The 23,084-nt window shown below is 47.3% G+C and overlaps 1 protein-coding gene across 1 annotated transcript in view; it reads right to left on the bottom strand.

The window, feature by feature from the left end:
• Positions 1–21,564, bottom strand: part of LOC139565007 (SH3 and cysteine-rich domain-containing protein 2-like) — a 34,642-nt gene extending 13,078 nt beyond the window's left edge. Inside the window, exons 1-3 of the mRNA XM_071384994.1 lie at positions 21,043–21,564; positions 20,802–20,959; positions 1,315–1,669 (exon numbers count right to left, since the gene is read on the bottom strand). Coding sequence (XP_071241095.1) covers positions 1,315–1,669; positions 20,802–20,959; positions 21,043–21,094 — 565 coding nt within the window. The 5' untranslated portion in view covers positions 21,095–21,564. The remainder of the gene's footprint in view (positions 1–1,314; positions 1,670–20,801; positions 20,960–21,042) is intronic.
• Positions 21,565–23,084: the final 1,520 nt, after the last annotated feature.

Genomic DNA, 23,084 nt, shown 5'->3' with positions numbered 1-23,084 from the left:
AGAGAGAGAGAGAGAGAAGAGACTGGGAGAGAGAGAGAAGAGACTGGGAGAGAGAGAGAAGAGACCGGGAGAGAGAGAGAGAAGAGACTGGGAGAGAGAGAGAGAAGAGGCCGGGAGAGAGAGAAGAGACTGGGAGAGAAAGAGAGAAGAGACTGGGAGAGAGAGAGAGAAGAGACTGGGAGAGAGAGAGAGAGAGAAGAGACTGGGAGAGAGAGAGAGAGAGAAGAGACCGGCAGAGAGAGAGAGAAGAGACTGGGAGAGAGAGAGAGAAGAGACTGGGAGAGAGAGAGAGAAGAGACTGGGAGATAGAGAGAGAAGAGACTGGGAGAGAGAGAGATAAGAGACTGGGAGAGAGAGAGATAAGAGACTGGGAGAGAGAGAGAGAAGAGACTGGGAGAGAGAGAGAGAAGAGACTGGGAGAGAGAGAGAGAAGAGACTGGGAGAGAGAGAGAGAAGAGACTGGCAGAGAGAGAGAGAAGAGACTGGGAGAGAGAGAGAGAAGAGACTGGGAGAGAGAGAGAGAAGAGACCGGGAGAGAGAGAGAGAAGAGACTGGGAGAGAGAGAGAGAAGAGACTGGGAGAGAGAGAGAGAAGAGACTGGGAGAGAGAGAGAGAAGAGACCGGGAGCGATGAGGCGGTCTACAGGACAGCTGGATCAGCTGGTGCGGTGAAGAGAAAAACGACGATGTAAGCAAAACACAAGCAAAAACAAAGAGTAAGACATCTTCTGCAATCAATCATGGCGACAGGAAGTAGATTTAGCAAAGAGGAAAAGAGTATGAGAATGTTAAGGGACCTCTACACACGCAGCAGCACATCAAATCAAGGGCACGTGAACACACTTAACTAGACTTGCCCTCAGCTTCTCAATCCAATCATACCGTATGCTTTATGTCCGAAAACCAAGAACACACACACGAGCGGAGTGTAATACCTTTTCTGTGGCACCTCTGCTATTCTCCTGCATACATTCCAATTATAGTCCACCTCATGTTTGCTTCACTGTTATCAATATTACATTGTTATTGCTATTGAATAGGAATTAAATGATGTGAGTAATTTCAACAAATTATTCCAGTCATTAGGTACCTAGTCAGGTGCTGCCTTTGAAATCTGTTCACTTAATAGTCAAGTGGATTCTAGTATAATGGATAGCGGCAGGGACCTAATAAAGTAATAACACTGACCAGCTAGAAATACAAGATCAAGCAACCAGGATAAATATGCTGAATGAAGCAACTAATCCTACATAGACACTGAGGCCTAAGCAGGCTGGTAGTGTCGAGAGGCCTGGGGGTAAAGTAGGCACCTTACCCACGATCAGGTGCTTGCAGAGCTGGCAGTGGGTGGGCTTGCGGAACACGTGCTCCTGGAAGCAGTGGGTCACCTGCGTCAGGTGGGGTGGGGGCGGGGCCTTGGAAGACAGCGAAGGGGAGGGGCTTAGAGACGGGGAGTGGGAGCAGAGGGAGGGGTTGGGGCTGAGTGACGGAGAGAGGGAGGGTGAGCGTTCACTGGCGAGGGGAGAGCCAGGGGGCGGGGAGGGGGTCGGCGGGTCGGTGATGAAGTCTGGGGGGAGACGAGCGTCACTGCAGGACCTCTGGAAGAAGTTCTCTACACTCTTACTGCGCATCAGGGTCTTAAAGGAGAGGGAGCGCTTCAGACGCTGGAGCTGCAGGGAGGGAGAGAGGAGAGCATCAGGGGAACATTCACAACAGGTATCAACACGTCAGGGATTGAACAGGCACAATAACAGGTGTACGTACCAGTTGTTCCCCGAGAGGATGAACAAGTCATTTTCCATTGCCAAGTCGTTTCCATAGAACATGTAGTTCCATAAACAAGCGATGTTGACTCGCCATTTCATGAAAAACCAACAGCACAAAAGGACATTAGCACTCACATGGAAAATAATCCTTTGTGAAATCCCATTTAGTTGGGTTTCATTTAAGGTTGCTGGCCGTAACCCACTGGGCACGGACGTCAATTCAGTCATTTCAAAGTCATTTTGTTGAATTGACGTGGAAACAACGTTGACTCAACCAGTGTGTGCCCAGTGGGAAGGATTTACGTTGAGGTTTGGATGTGTGTAAATAACATTTCCCTGGTTCAGCGGGAGAAAGGCTGATGAAAAGGACCGAGACAGTTTACCCAGCAGACTTATCACCAGCTATCAGCAGCCAATCTCCTGGCTCCTTATCTGATTTAGTACCTTTATCAAATCAAATCAAACGTTATTTGTCACATGCGCCGAATACAACAAGTGTAGACTTTACCGTGAAATGCTTACTTACAAGCCCTTAACCAACCGTGTAGTTCAAGAAGAGTTAAGAAAATATTTACCAAGTAGACTAAAACAATAAGAATAACAATCACGAGGCTATATACAGGGGGCACCGGTGCCGAGTCAGTGTGCGGGGGTACAGGTTAGTTGAGGGCCTATTGATGATGTCATCACACCAGCCTACCTCTGGCTCATTGTCAGTGCAAGTGTTGGGCTTAAATGGTAAACATACACACATATCACACACACCTACTGTATACATGCACACACACACACACACACACACACACACACACACACACACACACACACACACACACACACACACACACACACACACACACACACACACACACACACACACACACACACACACACACACACACACACACACACACACATACTGGGGTCAAGCTACCAGGCGGTGTCAGAAGAAGGCCCTAAAAATTGTCAAAGGCTCCAGCCACCCAAGTCATAGACTGTTCTCTGCTACCACACGGCAAGCGGTACCGGAGCGCCAAGTCTAGGTCCAAGAAGCTTCTAAACAGCTTCTACCCCCAAGCCATAAGACTCCTGAACAGCTTATCAAATCTTTTACTCTGCTGCTACTCTCTGTTATTATCTATGCATAGCCACTTTAATAACTCTACATATATGTACATATTACCTCAATTACCTCAACTAACCGGTGCCCCCGCACATTGACTCTGTACCAGTACCCCCTGTATATAGCCCCGCTATTGTTATTTCACTGCTGCTCTTTAATTATTTGTTACTTTTACTTTTTGTGGGGGGTATTTTCTTAAACCTGCATTGTTGGTTAAGGGCTTGTAAGTACGCATTTCACTGTAAGGTGCATCTGACAAATAACATTTGATTTGACACACACACACACACATAGGATTATACACACAGCATCCTTACCCCACGTATTGTACATGACGTTGACTATCATTCACTCCTTATCACCTCTATTGACCCAGCTGTTCCTGCATGACTGATTAACGAACACATGTCAAAGCCATCACTCCTGTATCCTGTCTCTCTGTCTCTCCAACTTGCATTGATTACCTAAATAAATACATGTCCCTCAACTGACTGATGATCTCCTCAGGCGCAGGTTGACGTTTACTGTTATGAATCTTGCCCTGGAGGCAGAACTGAACATTTTCTGCTAGATGGGCCAGCTGCAAAGTCAAAATTGGCTATTATCTTAAAACTTCTTCTTAATAGGGGGGCGCTGTTTTCACTTTGGAAAAAATCGTGCCCAAATTAAACGGCCTCGTACTCTGTTCTAGATCATACAATATGCATATTATTATTACTATTGGATAGAAAACACTCTGAAGTTTCTAAAACTGTTTGAATTATATCTGTGAGTAAAACAGAACTCATTTGGCAGCAAACTTCCATACAGGAAGTGAAAATTCTGAAAATGAGGCTGAGTGTCAGGGCCTGCCTATTCAACTGGCTTTTATTTATCGATCTGTATGCACTTCATACGCCTTCCACTAGATGTCAACAGGCAGTAGAAGGTTGATGTGAGGCCGAATAAGAGCTTTTGGAGTGGCAGGTCCGGTCTTTTGTCAGTTTTCGACGGCGAGCAGGGGAACCTCACATTGTCTTCTGAAAAGCGTTCGGTATACACTACGAATTGCTCCGGCTCTCATTTTATTGGATACATATGAGAAGAACATCATAAAGTAGGATTTTCAACCGAGTTTGACCAGTTTATTCGACATTTATTGGGAATTTTGGAATTTTTCTTTCCAAGCGCCAAGAGTTGATGGGCATGTTCGCGCCACAATGCTAGCCAAAGTTGCTAATTCGACAGAAGAAATGGACATTCTAAAACCAAACAACGATTTATTCTAGACCTAGGACTCCTTGCACAACATTCTGATGGAAGATCAACAAAAGTAGGAGAATATTTATGTTATTTCGTATTTTTGTGGTAAATGTTGGCTCCAACAAGGCGGAGAATATGTGAGCGCTGTCTCACAATACTGCATGCTGTATGTTGTACTAAAGTTATTTTTAAAAATCTAACACAGCGGTTGCATTAAGAACCAGTGTATCTTTCATTTGCTGTACAACATGTATTTTTTAGTAAAGTTTATGATGAGTTCTTTGGTTAGATTAGATGACTGTCCAAAATATCTCCGTACAATTTGGTGAATTGTTGCTACGTATTCACAATGTATAACCACGATTTGCAGCTCTAAATATGCACATTTTCGAACAAAACATAAATGTATTGTATAACATGATGTTATAAGACTGTCATCTGATGAAGTTGTCCAAAGGTTAGTGATTAATTTTATCTATTTTCCTGGGTTTTGTGAAAGCTATTTTGGCGGTGAATAAATGGCGTTGTGTGTTTGGCTATTGTGGTGAGCTAATAGAAATATATATTGTGTTTTCGCTGTAAAACACTTTAAAAAATCGGAAATATTGGCTGGATTCACAATATGTTTATCTTTCATTTGCTGTACACCATGTATTTTTCATAAATGTTTTATGATGAGTATTTATGTATTTCACGTTGCTCTCTGTAATTATTCTGGCTGCTTTGGTGCTATTTGTGATGGTGGCTGCAATGTAAAACTACGATTTATACCTCAAATATGCACATTTCCGAACAAAACAGAAATGTATTGTATAACATTATGTTATAAGACTGTCATCTGATGAAGTTGTTCAAGGTTAGTGATTCATTTTATCTCTATTTCTGGGTTTTGTGAAAGCTACCTATGCGGTGGAAACATGGTGAAAACATGGCGTTGTGTGTTTGGCTATTGTGGTTAGCTAATAGAAATACATATTGTGTTTTCACTGTAAAACATTTAAAAAATCGGAAAATGTTGGCTGGATTCACAAGATGTTTATCTTTCATTTGCTGTATTGGACTTGTGATTTCATGAAATTATATTATATGATATCCCTGTCGCGTTAGGCTAGGCTATGCTAGTCAGCTCTTTTGATGAGGATGCTCCCGGATCCGGGATGGGTATCACTGAAAGGTTAAATGTATGAAAACAAAAATGTGTAAAAAAATAAAAAAATAAATGTAATTTAAGGTTAGGGTAAGGAATTAAGATTAGCAGTGTGGTTAAGTTTAGGGTTAGGTTTAAAAACAGATTTTATGACTTTGGCTGTGCTAGCTAGTGACCACTGCAGAACTGCTTCCAGGGCAAGATTTATGACAATAAAAGCCAACCTGCTCCTCAGGCCAGAGATATTGATGATCATACATCATGTGGAGGTAGGTGTTATGGATGGTGCTGTGGTGAAGTATCAGTCACAGAGACACCATAGAGGTGACAGGAGGAAGAGGAGCTAGCAGAGAGAGGAGGGCGTTGTCCTCTCCTCTGTCTGAAACTAAAAGAACGGACCAGGGTAGGCAGACACACCGTTGATCCACCACAGACACAGCTCCCTGCACTGTGCGTGCGAATGCACATACGCACACACACACACACCGACACCGGCACACACACACGTACACACTCTCTCTCTCTGTCCGTCTGTCTGCTGCTAGCGGAGGCTTACGCCTCTGTTTCTCAGGGAATAGGAGATGAAGACAGTTTGTCCAAGAGAGCGTGTGAGTCAGAAAGAGAGATAGCTACCCAGTGTCCCTGTGTACGTGTTAATGAGCATAGAAGTGTTGTGTGCGTGCACGCGGGTGCTTGTCTGTGTCGAGTGTGTGTTTCTCCCCGTGTCAAATCATTTGATTACAGCTGCTCATCTGAGCCTATGACGATTGGGAATTGAAGTAGAGAGGCGGTTTGGGTTTGACACACCTGTCAGCGCAGCGCTCCCTACGTAGTAACCATAAGGTGCGGTGCAGCGCGTCAGGCGTTTGTCCAGAGCATGTTAAGTCAGAGGAAAGACGCCTTAGCGTCGTAGTAACAGAACCTAGATTCTATTTCTATGGTCGGTCGTAGCCTTCCCGCCCGCGCCGTGCTAGAACACGTCTCAATTAGAGCGCATCTAATCAAGCCTCTGTGCTGTTCTTCCCAAATAGCACTCTACTCCCTTTCTAGCGCATATGGGCCGTGGTCAAAAGCAGTTCACTATAGATAGAATAGGGTGCCATTTGGGACGCAGGCAGAGAGAAACCCTCGTTAAACTCTATTTTAGTTGAGACGGCCGCAGCTTACTATCTGAAGTAACGCCAACAATAACCTACAGTACTGCCAGTTGGCTTCATGCATAGTAATCCACAAGGCTCCAATTCATAATGACTGTTTGCTGTCATTTACATGTGTATTAAGTCCTTTTCATACAATACCTTAGGTGACCTGGCAACTGTACAAAATATGTGTGAACTCGTCGCTTAACTGCCATATTCAATGCCTATATCCCCTGCAACTTCACGATAATACCTCCAGAAAGCTGAGGGATCGTTTAGCTAACACCAGCCTCTCTACGCCCTGTGTAGTAACGTGGGTCCTGCGTCAGCCAGGCTACGAGAAGGGCTGCCTCAGAGGAAACGCCTTCTCTATCTCGCTGTCTTTTCATTTCTCTCTCTTTCTCTCTCTCTCTCTCTCCGTCTCTCCCATTCCCTCCCTCTCCCTTTTTCTAACTGTTTCCCCCCTCTCTCTCTGCCATATATCATGGGCATCCAACCCACCACCTCAAGAAGAATCCCTCTCCAATGTCTGTTTGTCTAACTGTTCAACTCCCAGGTCAAAGCTGTGCTGAGCACCAAACGCTATTGCAGCCCTGGGAGAGACAAAGGGTTGTTTATGGACAGCTCTCGAAATGAAAAACAAGGGAACAAACAGAACACACAAACACACACAGAAACAGGACACTATCACTCTCTCTCTCTCTCACACACACACACACACACACACACACACACACACACACACACACACACACACACACACACACACACACACACACACACACACACACACACACACACACACACACACACACACACACACACACACACACACACATACACACACACAGAAACATCTCTTGGGTTTTTCTCTGTCTGGAGATGTAAGAGAAACGATTGGCAGACGATACAGTATAAATAACCTGCTGGGAAACTTCCCTAAGTCGAAATGAATAATGCCGGAAGAGACACCGTCCACACGCCACCCACACACACGCGCAAGCATGCATGCACACCGCACATACACACATACACATTTTCTCTTTCTTCTTGTTGCAGTTCACTTGTTAATCGGATGCAAGCAGCACAGGGGGAGGGGGCATTGGGGAATGTTGCGCTGCTTGTCTGTTAGAACATTATTCCAGTGAAGCAAAGGTCTCTGTGAGAAGTTTGATCCAAAGCTGCAGTGACTTATGCTTTGTGGTCTTTGAGTTGTTGTTGAATTTATCCCCCTTCAACATTTCTCCTCTCCTCAGAACCAGCCCTTCCTTGCCTCTCTGACTCATGGGTGTGTTACGTAAAGATATGACACTCACTCACTCATCCCCATTGCCCCGGCTGGTGCATAGGGCAAAGAAGATGTGACACAGCTCATTTCTACTCCAGTATTGGTTTTCTGTGTACCCAGTTATCTATTTTAACTTGTTTTAACTGTCTGCTATTGGTTGCTAAGGAAGTATTGTATCGGAGAGGCACATTTCAGCGCAAGCAAACAATCAAGTATAATCTTATTTTACCATCACCCAGCAATCCTCTCCCTGACCGGACCAGATTATTGTTCAGACTGCAGGTTGACTGCAGCAGGTTGGGAGGGAGGGAGGATGGTTGGTCAAGAGATAGATAGATAGATACAAGTAACTACCAAAATAAAGGAAACACCAACATAAATCGTGTTAATAGGGCATTGGTCCACCATGAGCCAGAACAGCTTCAATGCACCTTGGTATAGATTCTACAAGTGTCTGGAACTCTATTGGAGGGATGTGACACAATTCTTCCACGAGAAATTCCATCAGTTGGAATTTTGTTGATGGTGGTGGGAAACACTGTCTCAGGCGCCGCTCCAGAACCTCCCATAAGTGTTCAATTGGGTTGAGATGTGGTGACTGAGACGGCCATGGCATATGGTTTACATCGTTTTCATGCTCATTAAACCATTCAGAGACCACAATAAACCATTCAGTGACGCTAAGCATGATGGGATGTTAATTGCTTAATTAACTGAGGAACCACACCAATGTGGAATCACCTACTTTTAATTAACCTTGTATCCTTCATTTACTAAAGTGTTTCCATTATTTTGGCAGTTACTTGTAGATGATAGATAGATAGATGATAGATAGATATAGATAGATGATAGATAGATATAGATAGATGATAGATAGGACTATTCTTTACTGCTATGTTCGGTCCGTGTTATATTGAGTACTCTACTCTATCCTGCCAGAGGGAGAGGGAATTGGAGAGAAAATGTGAACAGAGGACTCATTTAAAATGCTGACAAGAGACCTAACATTACTCTAATGAAGATACAAATATCTGCAGAGTCTGTGTGGATATAAGAAGTGCTGGGGATGCAGATGCTGTGTTGGTGCTGCTGCTGATGTAGATAGAAACAAGAGGTGGCCAGAGAGGAAGAGTGGGGAAAGACACAAATGATCACGCCATGCAACAGTGTTTCTAAGGTCCAATTAAATGTAAGAGAATCCTATTGTGAGAGGATTCAAGTAGCCAATCAGGTACTAAGGGTAATATAAACACTTTTGTTCTTTATTATATATGCAAGAAAAACAGAAGAGACATGAAACTGTTGAATGTCTGTAGATTTCACTGCTAGACTAAAGCTGCTCATTATGCATGGCAACGGCAGAGTCCCACTTTGAATGAGAGATGCACGAGCAGTCTCTCTCTAGCTCTCTCTGCACGCACACAGTCGTACACACACACACACAGACACAGTCGTACACACACACACACACACACACAGACACACTCGTACACACACACACACAGACACACAAGTACACACGTGAACCCATCTGATCCAACAATGGGCACACACAGAGCACACTCACAAATACGCTTTCTCTCTCTCTCTCTCTTTCTCTTTCTCTCTCTCTCTCTCTCTGTATTTATTCCAGACGTACTGTGCTAGGCTGTGTGAAACCAAGCCCCATATAAAAGGATAGCTGCTCTACCTGATGGCACCCCCACCCCCGTCCCCCTCATCTCTTCACCCCCTCATATCAGCAGTACCCCCCCCCCCCCCCCCCCCACCATCACCATGACAGCTCATCACCCGCCCGTTGCACTCTCCCGGTCACTGTCCACACGCTAGACCCCGAGACACGGCCTGTCAATCACAGAGTGGGAGGGAGACAGAGAAAGAGAGAAGGGGGAGAGACAGAGAGAGAGAAGGGGGGAGAGAGAGAGAGAGAGACAGAGAAGGGGGGGAGAGAGAGAGAGAGAGAGATAGAAGGGGGAGAGAGAGATAGAAGGGGGAGAGAGAGAGAGAGAGAGAGAGAGAGAGAGAGAGAGAGAGAGAGAGAGAGAGAGAGAGAGAGAGACCCAATTGCAGAAGCACATGCTACCAGCGGCATATCTGGAGCTCTTCCAGTGAACACATAATCACATGATATATGGATGTTTCCTTATCCTCGCACTGCTCCCTCCCTGCAGTGCGCCACAGTCCTACAGCAGTGCATCCCTGCAAGGTGTCACATCAATAAACAACCAAGCAGTGAAGGTGTTACACCAATTAAAGTCCCCCCCCCCCCCCCATCACTCTGTGGTCTCTGTCTCTCACTAGAGCCCTGCCCAAAGGGAGGTAGAGGAGTATTAGAAGTGTCAGAGGGAACGACAGACACCATGTTATAGCACACCCCAAAGCAAAATCGCCAAAACTAACTGAGGAAGAGCCTATTGAATGTGAAAGTTTGGTGTTGTTGCCTGTCTTACTGAAGGAGTCATTACAGTTCACATACAGTCTCCCTGAAGTCTCCTGTATCCTGTAGCCTTGATCAAAGCCACCGCAGTGGTTTTCCAGGGAGAGAGAATGGTGGTAAGTCAATCAATCAATCAAATGTATTTATAAAGCCCTTTTTTACATCAGCTGATGTCACAAAGTGCTATACAGAAACAGCCTAAAACCCCAAACAGCAAGCAATGCAGATGTAGAAGCACGGTGGCTAGGAAAAACTCCCTAGAAAGGCAAGAATCTAGGAAGAAACCTAGAGAAGAACCAGGCTCTGAGGGGTAGCCAGTCCTCTTCTGGCTGTGCCGGGTGGAGATTAGAAACCTAGAGAGGAACCAGGCTCTGAGGGGTGGCCAGTCCTCTAATGGCTGTGCTAGGTAGAGAGGAACCAGGCTCTGAGGGGTGGCCAGTCCTCTAATGGCTGTGCTAGGTAGAGAGGAACCAGGCTCTGAGGGGTGGCCAGTCCTCTAATGGCTGTGCTAGGTAGAGAGGAACCAGGCTCTGAGGGGTGGCCAGTCCTCTAATGGCTGTGCTAGGTAGAGAGGAACCAGGCTCTGAGGGGTGGCCAGTCCACTTCTGGCTGTGCTAGGTAGAGAGGAACCAGGCTCTGAGGGGTGGCCAGTCCTCTAATGGCTGTGCCGGGTGGAGATTAGAAACCTAGAGAGGAACCAGGCTCTGAGGGGTGGCCAGTCCTCTAATGGCTGTGCTAGGTAGAGAGGAACCAGGCTCTGAGGGGTGGCCAGTCCTCTAATGGCTGTGCTAGGTAGAGAGGAACCAGGCTCTGAGGGGTGGCCAGTCCTCTAATGGCTGTGCTAGGTAGAGAGGAACCAGGCTCTGAGGGGTGGCCAGTCCTCTTCTGGCTGTGCTAGGTAGAGAGGAACCAGGCTCTGAGGGGTGGCCAGTCCTCTTCTGGCTGTGCCGGGTGGAGACTAGAAGAGTGCATGTCCATTAAGGCCAGATCGTTCTTCAAGATGTTGATAGTGATGACAGTCTGCAGCTACTAGAAGGGTGCTATTTTCCTGGCTGCTGTCCACTCCCCCAGAATCTAATCTGCTCCTCGACACACACACACACAAACACACATGCACGCACACACACCTCAGCCCGTCTGGCCAAGGCACGCCGCTGTGAGCCAGCCCAGCGGCAACACTCTAAAGTCCTCTCCTTCTCCCTCTTTGGCTCTCTGCCTTTCTCTCAATTTCTGACATCCTCCATCTAAGTTGGGACTAGTGGGAACACGCTGCAGGCGGCTTCGGGGAGCGTCTGTTATCTGATGGGAGTCATTCTTCTCTATCTCCCTCTCGTCAGAATGGCCTTGTGCTTGTCTGATATCTGGTCATGTCAAATAACTCAGGAGGCCTTCTTTTTTGGGGTGGCTCTGATTGTGTGTGTGAAAGAGAAATAGGTGGATAGAAAGATAAGATAGAAGGATAGACGGGGAGATGGGATGTGTGCAGCGTGTGTGTGTGTGTGTGTGTGTGTGTGTGTGTGTGTGTGTGTGTGTGTGTGTGTGTGTGTGTGTGTGCGTGCGTGCGTGCATGTGCGAAAGATTGACAGCAAGAACCCCAAATCCTGAGACCATCAGCCCCTGTCTGTAGGGTCCATACCCCTCTCCCTGATCCGATTATTTGGAAAGAATGGCTTTGACATTTACCACAGTGCTCAACTAATGGATTCTTAATAGACTACAACCGAGAAAGTGTCTTTGGGCACAAAGCTATTATATTTCAAGCATTTAAACGGGAGCTCCATAGGCAATTAACCTACTATTTTAACACTGCAGGAGCCTCAATCAGAACCGTGGGGTTTAAGGTGAACTAGATAAATCATTGTGGCACTGACCCTTGATGCCTTTATACTACAACCTAAGCTCCCAGTAACGAAGGGAGTAGCTGACATTGAGGAATGAAGCTGGATGGTCAAATCCCTGATGAGTCGGGTGGTTTTTGAATGGTGGGCTGATATTTTGGGTGCTGGTGGGAGTGAGTACGTGTAAATAGCATAACCAATCACTCCCAGGCACAGACAGACGGACGGACGGACGGACGGACAGACAGACAGACAGAGGTCCCTCTCTGCGTGTCTGATGAGGAACATGCTCACTGAGCACAAAACAAAGGCAGGAGACAGGAGAGAAATCACTCTACGTGGGTAAATGTGTTTTCTTCCTAGTAGTGATGATATGATAGGAACATGTTCTGATTACAATGTCAGAGTGATGTAGTAAGTTGTATGCTATGAAAATAAATAAAGAGTTGCAGACTGTATATACAAGCTCCCAGTCATTTATTGGATAAACCGCCAATGTTTTGGCATCACTGTGCCTTCTTCAGGGTGATGTAGTAAACCATAGACATCTGGAATACAATAGAAATGTGAAGCATGCATGCATGAGACCATCAGCCCCTGACCATCAGCCATCAGCCCTCTCTCGCATGCATGCATGAATGAATGAATGCATGCGAGAGAGAGAGAGAGTTGGTGTGTGTGTGTGTGTGTGTGTGTGTGTGTGTGTGTGTGTGTGTGTGTGTGTGTGTGTGTGTGTGTGTGTGTGTGTGTGTGGTCAGACTGGGGTTTCGGCAGCCTCCTGCAGTTGTGGAAGATACTGGTCGTCCTGGGTTTCCCTCCTTGCCACTGGAATTTCACCTTCCTACAGTGAAGTAGTGCTGTTGGGGATTGTGCACCCTCGGCGGCACCTTAAAGAACTTCCTTTGCGCAGGTAACCACTTCTGACCTCGGTGAAGCCATCAACCGGAAACCGGACTAAAGTCTGGCGGCCTTGGGGTGGCTGGTGACGGGGGCAGGAGTGAATGCGGGGGCAGGAGTGAATGCACCGGGAGCGCTTAATCAGACACCTGCACTCCAATGGCATAAGGCTATTATGGTCGCCAGCAGCTGGGACTTGAGTGGCAACTGCTCTCGGCAGACCCCTGTGTGACTGAGCAGCCCTATTTAGGAGCCATACTGCTCACCCCAGCTGGGGAGAGGCCTAGAAAAGGTGGCCTAAAAATTGCCCACTCACTCCATCCTGGATAGGCTACCGCACCTATTTCAGCTCCACTCAGCGGTCAAAAAATGCTGAAGAAAATAATTCCCCTGAAACTGGCGACATGGAACATCAGAACTCTTTTGGACACTGACGATAATAGCGATAGACCCCATCGGAAGAACAGCTTTGATTGCTGCAGAACTAAAGTGTGACAACATTGACAAAGCTGCCCTGTGTGAGACCAGGTTCCTGGATGAAGGTTCCCTGAAAGAGGAGTGAGAAGGCTACACCTTCTGGAAAGGTTACCCTCCGGGCGGACAACATCAGCACGGTGTGGGACATTACAATCAAGAACAGCCTTCTACCCAGCCTCACCGAAACACCCGTTGGCATAAGTGAAAGACCCATGCCTCTTCGTATCCCCCTAGCCAATGTCACGCTCGTGTGGAGGAGAGACGGACCAAAACGCAGCATGTGGAAAATAAGCCATCTTCTTTTATTTTACTACGAAGATGAACATGAAACGAAACACTATTACAAACTATACAAAAACAACAAACGACCGTGAAGCTATAAACGTAGTGCACACACACAGGCTACAAACGTTCAACATAGACAATTCCCCACAAACAGCTAAAGCCTATGGTTGCCTTAAATATGGCTCCCAATCAGAGACAACAATAACCAGCTGTCTCTAATTGAGACCCAATTCAGGCAACCATAGACTTTCCTAGATACCTACACTCAACCATAGACACAGCTAGACTACTATACTAAACATAAACCCAACTACTCTAATAAACCCCCTAAACCTTACAACCACCCTAGACACTACAAAAACCACATACATCCCCCATGTCACACCCTGACCTAACCAAAATAATTAAGAAAACAAAGAATACTAAAGCCAGGGCGTGACATAACCCCCCCCTTAAGGTGCGAACTCCGGGCGCACCAGCACAAAGTCTAGGGGAGGGTCTGGGTGGGCTTCCGTCCACGGCGGCGGCTCCGGCACTGGTCGTGGTCCCCACCCCACCATAGTCACTACCCGCTTTCGTAGCCTCCTCCAAATGGCCACCCTCCACATTAACCCCACTGGATTAAGGGGCAGCACCGGACTAAGGGGCAGCACCGGACTAAGGGGCAGAACCGGACTAAGGGGCAGCACCGGACTAAGGGGCAGCACCGGACTAAGGGGCAGCACCAGGATAAGGGGCAGCACCAGGATAAGGGGCAGCACCAGGATAAGGGGCAGCACCAGGATAAGGGGCAGCACCAGGATAAGGGGCAGCACCAGGATAAGGGGCAGCACCAGGATAAGGGGCAGCACCAGGATAAGGGGCAGCGCCAGGATAAGGGGCAGCGCCAGGATAAGGGGCAGCACCAGGATAAGGGGCAGTTCCGGACTGAGGGACGGCAGCTCCGGACTGAGGGACGGATCCTGGCTGGATGACGGCTCTGGCGGATCCTGGCTGGACGGCTCTGGTGGATCCTGGTTGGACGGCTCATGGCTGTCTGACGGATCTGGCTGCTCATGGCTGGCTGACGGATCTGGCTGCTCATGGCTGGCTGACGGCTCTGGACGCTCATGGCTGGCTGACGGCTCTGGCTGGTCATGGCTCGCTGACGGCTCTGGCTGGTCATGGCTCGCTGACGGCTCTGGCTGGTCATGGCTCGCTGACGGCTCTGGCTGGTCATGGCTCGCTGACGGCTCTGGCTGGTCATGGCTCGCTGACGGCTCTGGCTGGTCATGGCTCGCTGACGGCTCTGGCTGGTCATGGCTGGCGGACGGCTCTGGCTGATCCGGTCTGGCGGAAGGCTCTGGCTGATCCGGTCTGGCGGAAGGCTCTGGCTGATCCGGTCTGGCGGAAGGCTCTGGCTGATCCGGTCTGGCGGAAGGCTCTGGCTGATCCGGTCTGGCGGAAGGCTCTGGCTGATCCGGTCTGGCGGAAGGCTCTGGCTGATCCGGTCTGGCGGAAGGCTCTGGCTGATCCGGTCTGGCGGAAGGCTCTAGCGGCTCCTGTCTGGCGGAAGGCTCTAGCGGCTCCTGTCTGGCGGACGGCTCTGTAGGCTCATGGCAGACTGGCGGCTTTGCAGGCTCATGGCAGACGGGCGGCTATGATGGCTCAATACAGACGGGCAGTTCATGCGGCTCTTGGCAGACGGACAGTTCAGACGGCGTTGGGCAGACGGGCAGTTCAGACGGCGTTGGGCAGACGGGCAGTTCAGGCGCCGCTTGGCAGACGGGCAGTTCAGGCGCTGCTTGGCAGACGGGCAGTTCAGGCGCCGCTTGGCAGACGGGCAGTTCAGGCGCCGTTGGGCAGACGGCAGACTCTGGCCGGCTGAGACGCACTGTAGGCCTGGTGCGTGGTGCCGGAACTGGAGGTACCGGGCTAAGGACACGCACCTTCAGGCTAGTGCGGGGAACAACAACAGGGCACACTGAGTTCTCAAGGCGCACTATAGGACTGGTGCGTGGTACCAGAACTGGTGGTACCGGGCTGAAGGCACGCACCTCAGGACGAGTGCGGGGAGAAGGATCAGTGCGTACAGGGCTCTGGAGACGCACAGGAGGCTTGGTGCGTGGTGCCGGGACTGGAGGCACTGGGCTGGAGACACGCACCACAGGGAGAGTGCGTGGAGGAGGAACAGGGCTCTGGAGACGCACTGGAAGCCTGGTGCGTGGTGTCAGCACTGGTGGTACTGGGCTGGGAACACACACCACAGGGCTAGTGCGAGGAGCAGTAACAGGACGCACAGGACTCTGGAGACGCACAGGAGGCTTTGTGCGTGCTGTAGGCACTGTCTTAACCAGACGGCTAGCACGCACCTCGGGACGAGTATGGAGAGCTGTTCCCGGTGACATTAAATCACCAACACGTTCATTCGGACGGATGCCGTGCCTCATGCACCAAACCAATACATCCCTCATAACTCTCTCCTCCAATTTCTCCATTAACTCCTTTACTGTCTCTGCGTCACTCTCCTCCAAATCCGCCCTCACCGGCTCCTTACGGTAAGCAGGAGGAGTTGGCTCACGTCTCCCGACTGACTCAACTAAACTACCCGAGAGCCCCCCCCCAATAATTTTTTGGGTTTGACTTACGGGCTTCCAGCCTTGTTTCCTTGCTGCCTCCTCATATCTTCGCCTCTCTGCTTTCGCTGCCTCCAGCTCAGCTTTGGGGCGGTTATATTCTCCTGGTACTTCGCGGTCCAGAATTTCCTCCCAATTCCCCGAGTCCTGGTTTCGCTGTTGAGCTCTCCCCCGCCGCTTGGTCCTAGGTTGGTGGGTGATTCTGTTGTTGTTGCACACGCTGCTTGATCCGATGTTGGTGGGGAATTCTGTCACGCTCGTGTGGAGGAGAGACAGACCAAAACGCAGCATGTGGAAAATAAGCCATCTTCTTTTATTTTACTACGAAGATGAACATGAAACGAAACACTATTACAAACTATACAAAACCAACAAACGACCGTGAAGCTATAAACGTAGTGCACACACACAGGCTACAAACGTTCAACATAGACAATTCCCCACAAACAGCTAAAGCCTATGGTTGCCTTAAATATGGCTCCCAATCAGAGACAACAATAACCAGCTGTCTCTAATTGAGACCCAATTCAGGCAACCATAGACTTTCCTAGATACCTACACTCAACCATAGACACAGCTAGACTACTATACTAAACATAAACCCAACTACTCTAATAAACCCCCTAAACCTTACAACCACCCTAGACACTACAAAAACCACATACATCCCCCATGTCACACCCTGACCTAACCAAAATAATTAAGAAAACAAAGAATACTAAAGCCAGGGCGTGACAGCCAAGATGCGTTATGCTACTCTTCTCAGTCAAATCAAATCAAATCTTATTAGTCACATGCCCCGAATGCAACAGGTGTAGTAGACCTTACAGTGAAATGGTTACTTACGAGCCAACAATGCAGTTTCAAAAAAATATGGATAATAATAAGAGATAAAAGTAACGTAATTAAAGAGCAGCAGTAAAATAACAATAGCGAGACTATATACAGGGGGGTACCGGTACAGAGTCATTGTGCGGGGGCACTGGTTAGTTGAGGTAGTATCAACATGTAGGTAGAGTTATTAAATTGACTATGCATAGATGACAACAGAGAGTAGCAGTGGTGTAAAGAGGTGGAGGTGGGGGGGGGCAAGGCAAATAGTCTGGGTAGCCATTTGACTAGATGTTCAGGAGTCTTATGGCTTGGGGGTAGAAGCAGTTGAGAAGCCTCTTGGACCTAGACTTGGCGCTCTGGTACCGCTTGCCGTGCAGTAGCAGAGAGAACAGTCTATGACTAGGGTGGCTGAAGTCTTTGACAATTTTTAGGGCCTTCCTCTGACACCCCCTGGTATAGAGGTCCTGGATGACAGGAAGCTTGGCCCCAGTTATGTACTGGGCCGAGCAGTTGAGCAGTTGCCATACCAGGCAGTGATGCAACCAGTCAGGATGCTCTCGATGGTGCAGCTGCAGAACCTTTTGAGGATCTGAGGACCCATGCCAAATCTTTTCAGTCTCCTGAGGGGGAATAGGTTTTGTCGTGCCCGCTTCACGACTGTCTTGGTGTGCTACGACCATGTTTGTTGGTGATGTTGTCACCAAGGAACTTGAAGCTCTCAACCTGCTCCACTGCAGCCCCGTCGTTGAGAATGGGGGTGTGCTCGGTCCTCTTTTATTTAATTTTTTTCATTTTAGCAAAATATGTTTATGGTTAGGAACATTTGTGCAACAATTGTGCTTTTTTCGCGAATGCGCCTTTAGGCGATTACCGATTGTTATGAAAACTTGAAATCGGCCCTAATTAATGCCGATTAATCGGTCGACCTCTACTCTCAACAGCCCCACATCTGCTACCCTTCACAAGGAATGGCGTGCATTGCGCAAGAAAATGCAAACAACCTTGCATGCGCTGCAGAACGAATGGTTGACTAATAAGGCACAGGATATCCAAATTTATGCTGACAAAAACGACATGCACAATTTCTACAACTAAAGCTATCTATGGCCCAAGAAGTCGCTCCATAACCCCCATGAAAACAGCTGATTGTCTGACTCTCTTGAAGGACCAAAACCAGATCCTATGAGGTGGGTTGACCACTTTGAAGCACTACTCAATCAGCATTCTCCTACAGACCACTCCATCCTGGAAGAACTGCCTGTCCGTCCACCCATTCAAGACCTCAACCATTCACCAACCTTCCAAGTGGTGTTATCAGTTATCCGTTCCCTCAAGAACAACAAGACTCCTGGCGCTGAGAGCATCCCGGCAGAGCTACTTAAGAAGGGAGGTTACTTCTGTACCAGAACACTCCACCAGTACATTCCTGAGGTTTGGGACCTGGAGAACGTCCCCCAACAGTGGCGGGATGCAAACATTGTCACCATCTATAAGAACAAGGGTGACAAGTCCATCTGCGGCAACAGCCGGGGGATATCCCTTCTGGCTGTTGCCGGCAAGGTCCTGGCCAAGGTGATGCTCCACAGGCTGGTGAACAACATCACAGAGGAACTGCTGCCAGAGTCACAATGCGGCTTCAGAAAGAACAGGAGTATGGTCCACATGATATTCACGACACGGCAACGCCAGGAGAAGTGCTGTGAACAACATCAGGACCTTTTCATGGCCTTCGTCAACCTCTCCAAGGCCTTCAACACTGTAAGAAGGGAACTACTATGGGGAATTCTACTCAAATTTGGCTGTCCAGACAAATTTGTCGACATCCTTTGCCAGTTCCATGATGGGATGATAGCTCGGGTAGCCATAGGAGTGCAGGAGTCAGTGCCCTCTGTAGTAAGCATCGGTGAGAGGCAGGGGTGCGTGCTGGCACCGGTACTCTTTAACATCTTCCTCCTATGTGTCACCCAGCTTCTCCACAAGGAGCTTGAGGACAACAGCAGTGTTGTGGTGGATTTCAGGCTGGAAGAAAACAGTCCCCAAAGAATTGTGTGTGTGCGTTTGTGTCTGTTTAAAAAGGCACTTCAAGAAAAAACACTTTAAACCCTGACACTCTTTACCGTGTATTCTATAGTCTACTACTTCAAGGTCATTTTTTAAATGTACCTTTCAAAATAGTGTCTCACAGTCAGGTAGCATTCTATGTAATCACAAACCTCATTTGAACAACTGAGGCTGAGCGTAGGGAAGCTACATCAATGGGTGTTGTGTGCTTTTATCTAACGCCGCATGCAAAAACCTTCATACCAGTCGGCATAGCAGGACAAGAATGCAAGAAAGAGAAGCAAGAAAGAGAGTGACGGCAAAAGCAAGCAAGCACAATTGCATGCGTTGCTATGGTGATTTCAGTAAACAAAGAGTGCAAATCAACATCGGGTGGAAAACAACGCTATGGCAAAAGTTGAAATAGTTTAACTCTGGCGGCGGCAAGACCCGTCTACAGTGGCGTCCGACTGCATTCACCGCCAGCCTCAAGGCATTTACCATCGTTCTCTCTTTGAAAACAATGACATCCAGTTTGCCGTCTATCTCCTGCTATCTAAACCCAGCATTAACCTCAACCTCAGCAAATACAAAAGTCAATGACACATGATAGACAATGATAGAAACATGCACAGCAAGGCAGTCAAATGACCAGAACATCAAGGGACAACATGTAATAGCTTGTTTCTATCATTTTTGACCCCATGGGCCTTGAATTCTGGACAGTAAATGAGTTTGCGTCAATTGAGAAGTTGCTTGGCACACTGTAATCTCTTCTATTAAACTAAATAATTGTGAGTGGAGTAATGCTGTGAGTGTCTGCAGTGTTCAAATAATTTACATTCAAAACTAAACAAACTTTCCTAATGGGCCTGATGGCAAGATAACCTGGACAGGACATTTATTCTAAAACATTCTGGAACCTGCGTGTCCCTTTGTAAAGTCTTCTTCATTTTGAGCATGTGTGCGTAAGCATAGACACACACACATGCACGCACGCACGCACACACACACACACACAGTAAGCGAGAGAAAGAGAACGTTCCAATCATCTTGCCCCCTTTACGTCACCTGACGTGAGTTATTTTAGTTCCCCATAGTGACGCAATTTACTGATGACGCGGTTTGAAATGCACCTGGCTGAAATCTACTGTGTTCAAGACAGTTGGGTTTATTACGATTCAAATTATGAAAAAAACTCTATATGTTATAATAAATAATATAAAAACTGCAATACTGTAATAAAGCAGTAATTAACTATAATTTCCCCCCTGATATTAAGTCAACAGTAACTCCATCTCAGCATCGTAAAACAAAAGAAAGATATCAATGTGATGGTGAAAGCAACAAGCACTTTTGACTTTCTTAAACCATGTCATACAGGCTACTGGTATGTGGTTGTGTCATGGCTTTCTGGCCAAATATTACACGTGTTATTAACACAAATCAAACATATTCACCATGTGAAAACACCTGGAACAACCATTCAAACACCTTCATATTACAAAATATCCACTATCTAGTCAGAAGAACGGACTGCGTAAAACCTTCACACCACTGTGGACTGAGGTTCAAATTTCTCCCGCTGGTTATCTTGCAAGGATAGTTGTTGTTTCACCGAGGTCCGAGACAGTTGTCAGCCAGTGAGACATGTGATTGTAGTATACTACTTGCCTTTGACACCGGTGTGATGGACATGTTGCTTGGCGAGCGTTGGAGCTGCGTCTCGGTCTCCATCTCGCTGTTCTCCGTCATCATCAGTCTCTTCACGGGATGAAATGAGACAGTCTGCTGTATGTGGTCCGGGTTCCAGAATAACCGGACTGTTACTGCTGAATTCATTCAAATGTGAGTTAGTCAAAAGTACTGCCCAGTGTAGCGGTTGAAATTGGCTAAATAAAGTGTGACATCTCACCACGTTTTAACGATTCACGCGCGCGGGGAATAGGCAGGCTGTTGAGGATCATGCGGCACGAGATGCACAGGGTTACGTCCAATTAATACACATCACAGGTCGAAAGGCATTTTAGGTCAGGGCTGCAGAAAGGGTGCAGTCTGTGGCGGTATTCGAAAGATTGGACCTTAGTTACGCATCAGCAAATAACGCTCCTATCCTGCCCTGCGAGGCAGGTAACCTACCAACTGCTATTCTCCCTGATAGTACTATAGTAGTCAACTAAACTCTGATCCAAATACCTCATGTTGGAACAAGCAGGTGCGACTCTACTAAAGAAGAACAAATATTAATAATGTGTTCGAATCTGAGGGCTTATAGTCCATTAGATTTCCAAAAACAAGTAGTTGAGATGTTCCAGGAAGGTTTCTCGCACAAGCCAGAACTCCTGTAGTAGTATGGCAATAGCATTTTCCTTTCGTCGAACCTTTAACTGGACGTGTGCTGCCAACATAAATTCGACTAAACTTCAAACCCAGTCACGCCTCCATGTGCGTCCGTGGCGCATGATTGGCGCACTCTTTACAACTATGTCAATATTCATTTACTCAAATTTCAGGATTGGTGGTTGTCAGAATTTCATAAAGGGGGGCGGTATCTTGGTGTGACAGTAGGTTATGATGGAAAATACTGGGCTTCAAACAAAGCTCCCATAAACGTATTGGGGACAGGGAAAATCTCTGTGTAAATTAACGCCATGGTCACAGAACATTTGTATTGTCGACATTTCTATTGATGGGCTATCATAAAGTGTTTACTCGTATGCCTAAGACGATATGGTTCAAATAAAGATACCTTTCGCATAACGATTACATTAGAGATTGTTATTTTAGAATAAATGGTCAGTGTAGCGGTGAATTTTTTTTTCTTCCAAAAACTTTTGAAAAAAGCTACTTTTGTTTCCACCGTCACCACCATGTCTTGTTTCTAGGTGTTAGTCATCAATATAGGTAGCCAGACTATATGTGCCCTTCTGTATGCGTCATCGAGCACAAGTCAAACAAGATCAGACTCTCTCTCTCTCTCTCTCTCTCTCTGTGTGTATGTGCAATGGACAGCTCACGAATCAGCATGATGAATCACTTCCAAATAATAGACTGTACCTTATCACACCTTAGAGCACGCACCACAGGGTACATGTAGATGTCATACCTGTCTATTATGAAATGATTGGTTAGGGGGCCAGGTTTTCCACACTGATGTGATGACATCTTGCCTGAAGTGCAATAGATTATGCGAAAACCGTTTCAATCACTGCACGTTGACTAGTGCACTTGTCTTGGAATGAACACAGAGAATGAAGCAGTCTCACCAGGTAGCCTACTGATAATACGGTCTGTTTATACTGGGGCTAAATATGAACAACACTGATCTGACTGACCCAGAGGAGGGATACAAAGTCTGGGAATATAATCCGAGAAGAGCTTCAATTTATATTAATAGTTTTCAAGTGGTTTCCCCCGGAAAGACGACCCTTGTGGGACAGGTTGGCCCATTTTCCACTGTCTGTCTGAAAGTATCTACATGAACATATCTAAAAGAGAGGTAGGAAGTAGGAGGATAGTTAGAGAAAGGGAATAAAGAGAGTGAGGGCGAGGGAATGAGTGAGATAAAGAGAGACACCAGAGCATCTTCGAGTAATGATCTTCTCTGTTCTCTTCCTCATCCTGGTTTCTGTCCTCTCCTTTCTTTAACCACCATGCTCCGCTCCAAGGTTACCTGTGCTTATAAAACGAACCCCTACGTGCTATCTTTGTTACAGCAGCTTCCATTCAGCAGATACAGTAAGTGTTGGACAGCCCATCTCGCCTTCATTTTCTCCCTGTCCTATAAAACACAGCGGGCACAGTCACAGACCCTATCTGCTTTATAAAGGTGAGCTCCTAATCTCCTATACAGATGTACCTCTGATGCCTAAACAGCAGGCAGTGGCCATTCATCATGTGTCATGTGATACTGACAGGGAGATGGTTATAAGGGGGGCTACAGATGGTGGCTGTGGT

The sequence above is a fragment of the Salvelinus alpinus genome, chromosome 36 (genome assembly GCF_045679555.1).
Source record: "Salvelinus alpinus chromosome 36, SLU_Salpinus.1, whole genome shotgun sequence".
Lineage (NCBI taxonomy): Eukaryota > Metazoa > Chordata > Actinopteri > Salmoniformes > Salmonidae > Salvelinus > Salvelinus alpinus.
The sequence above is the reverse complement of the archived record's forward strand: the minus strand, read 5'-3'. Positions and strand labels throughout refer to the sequence as shown.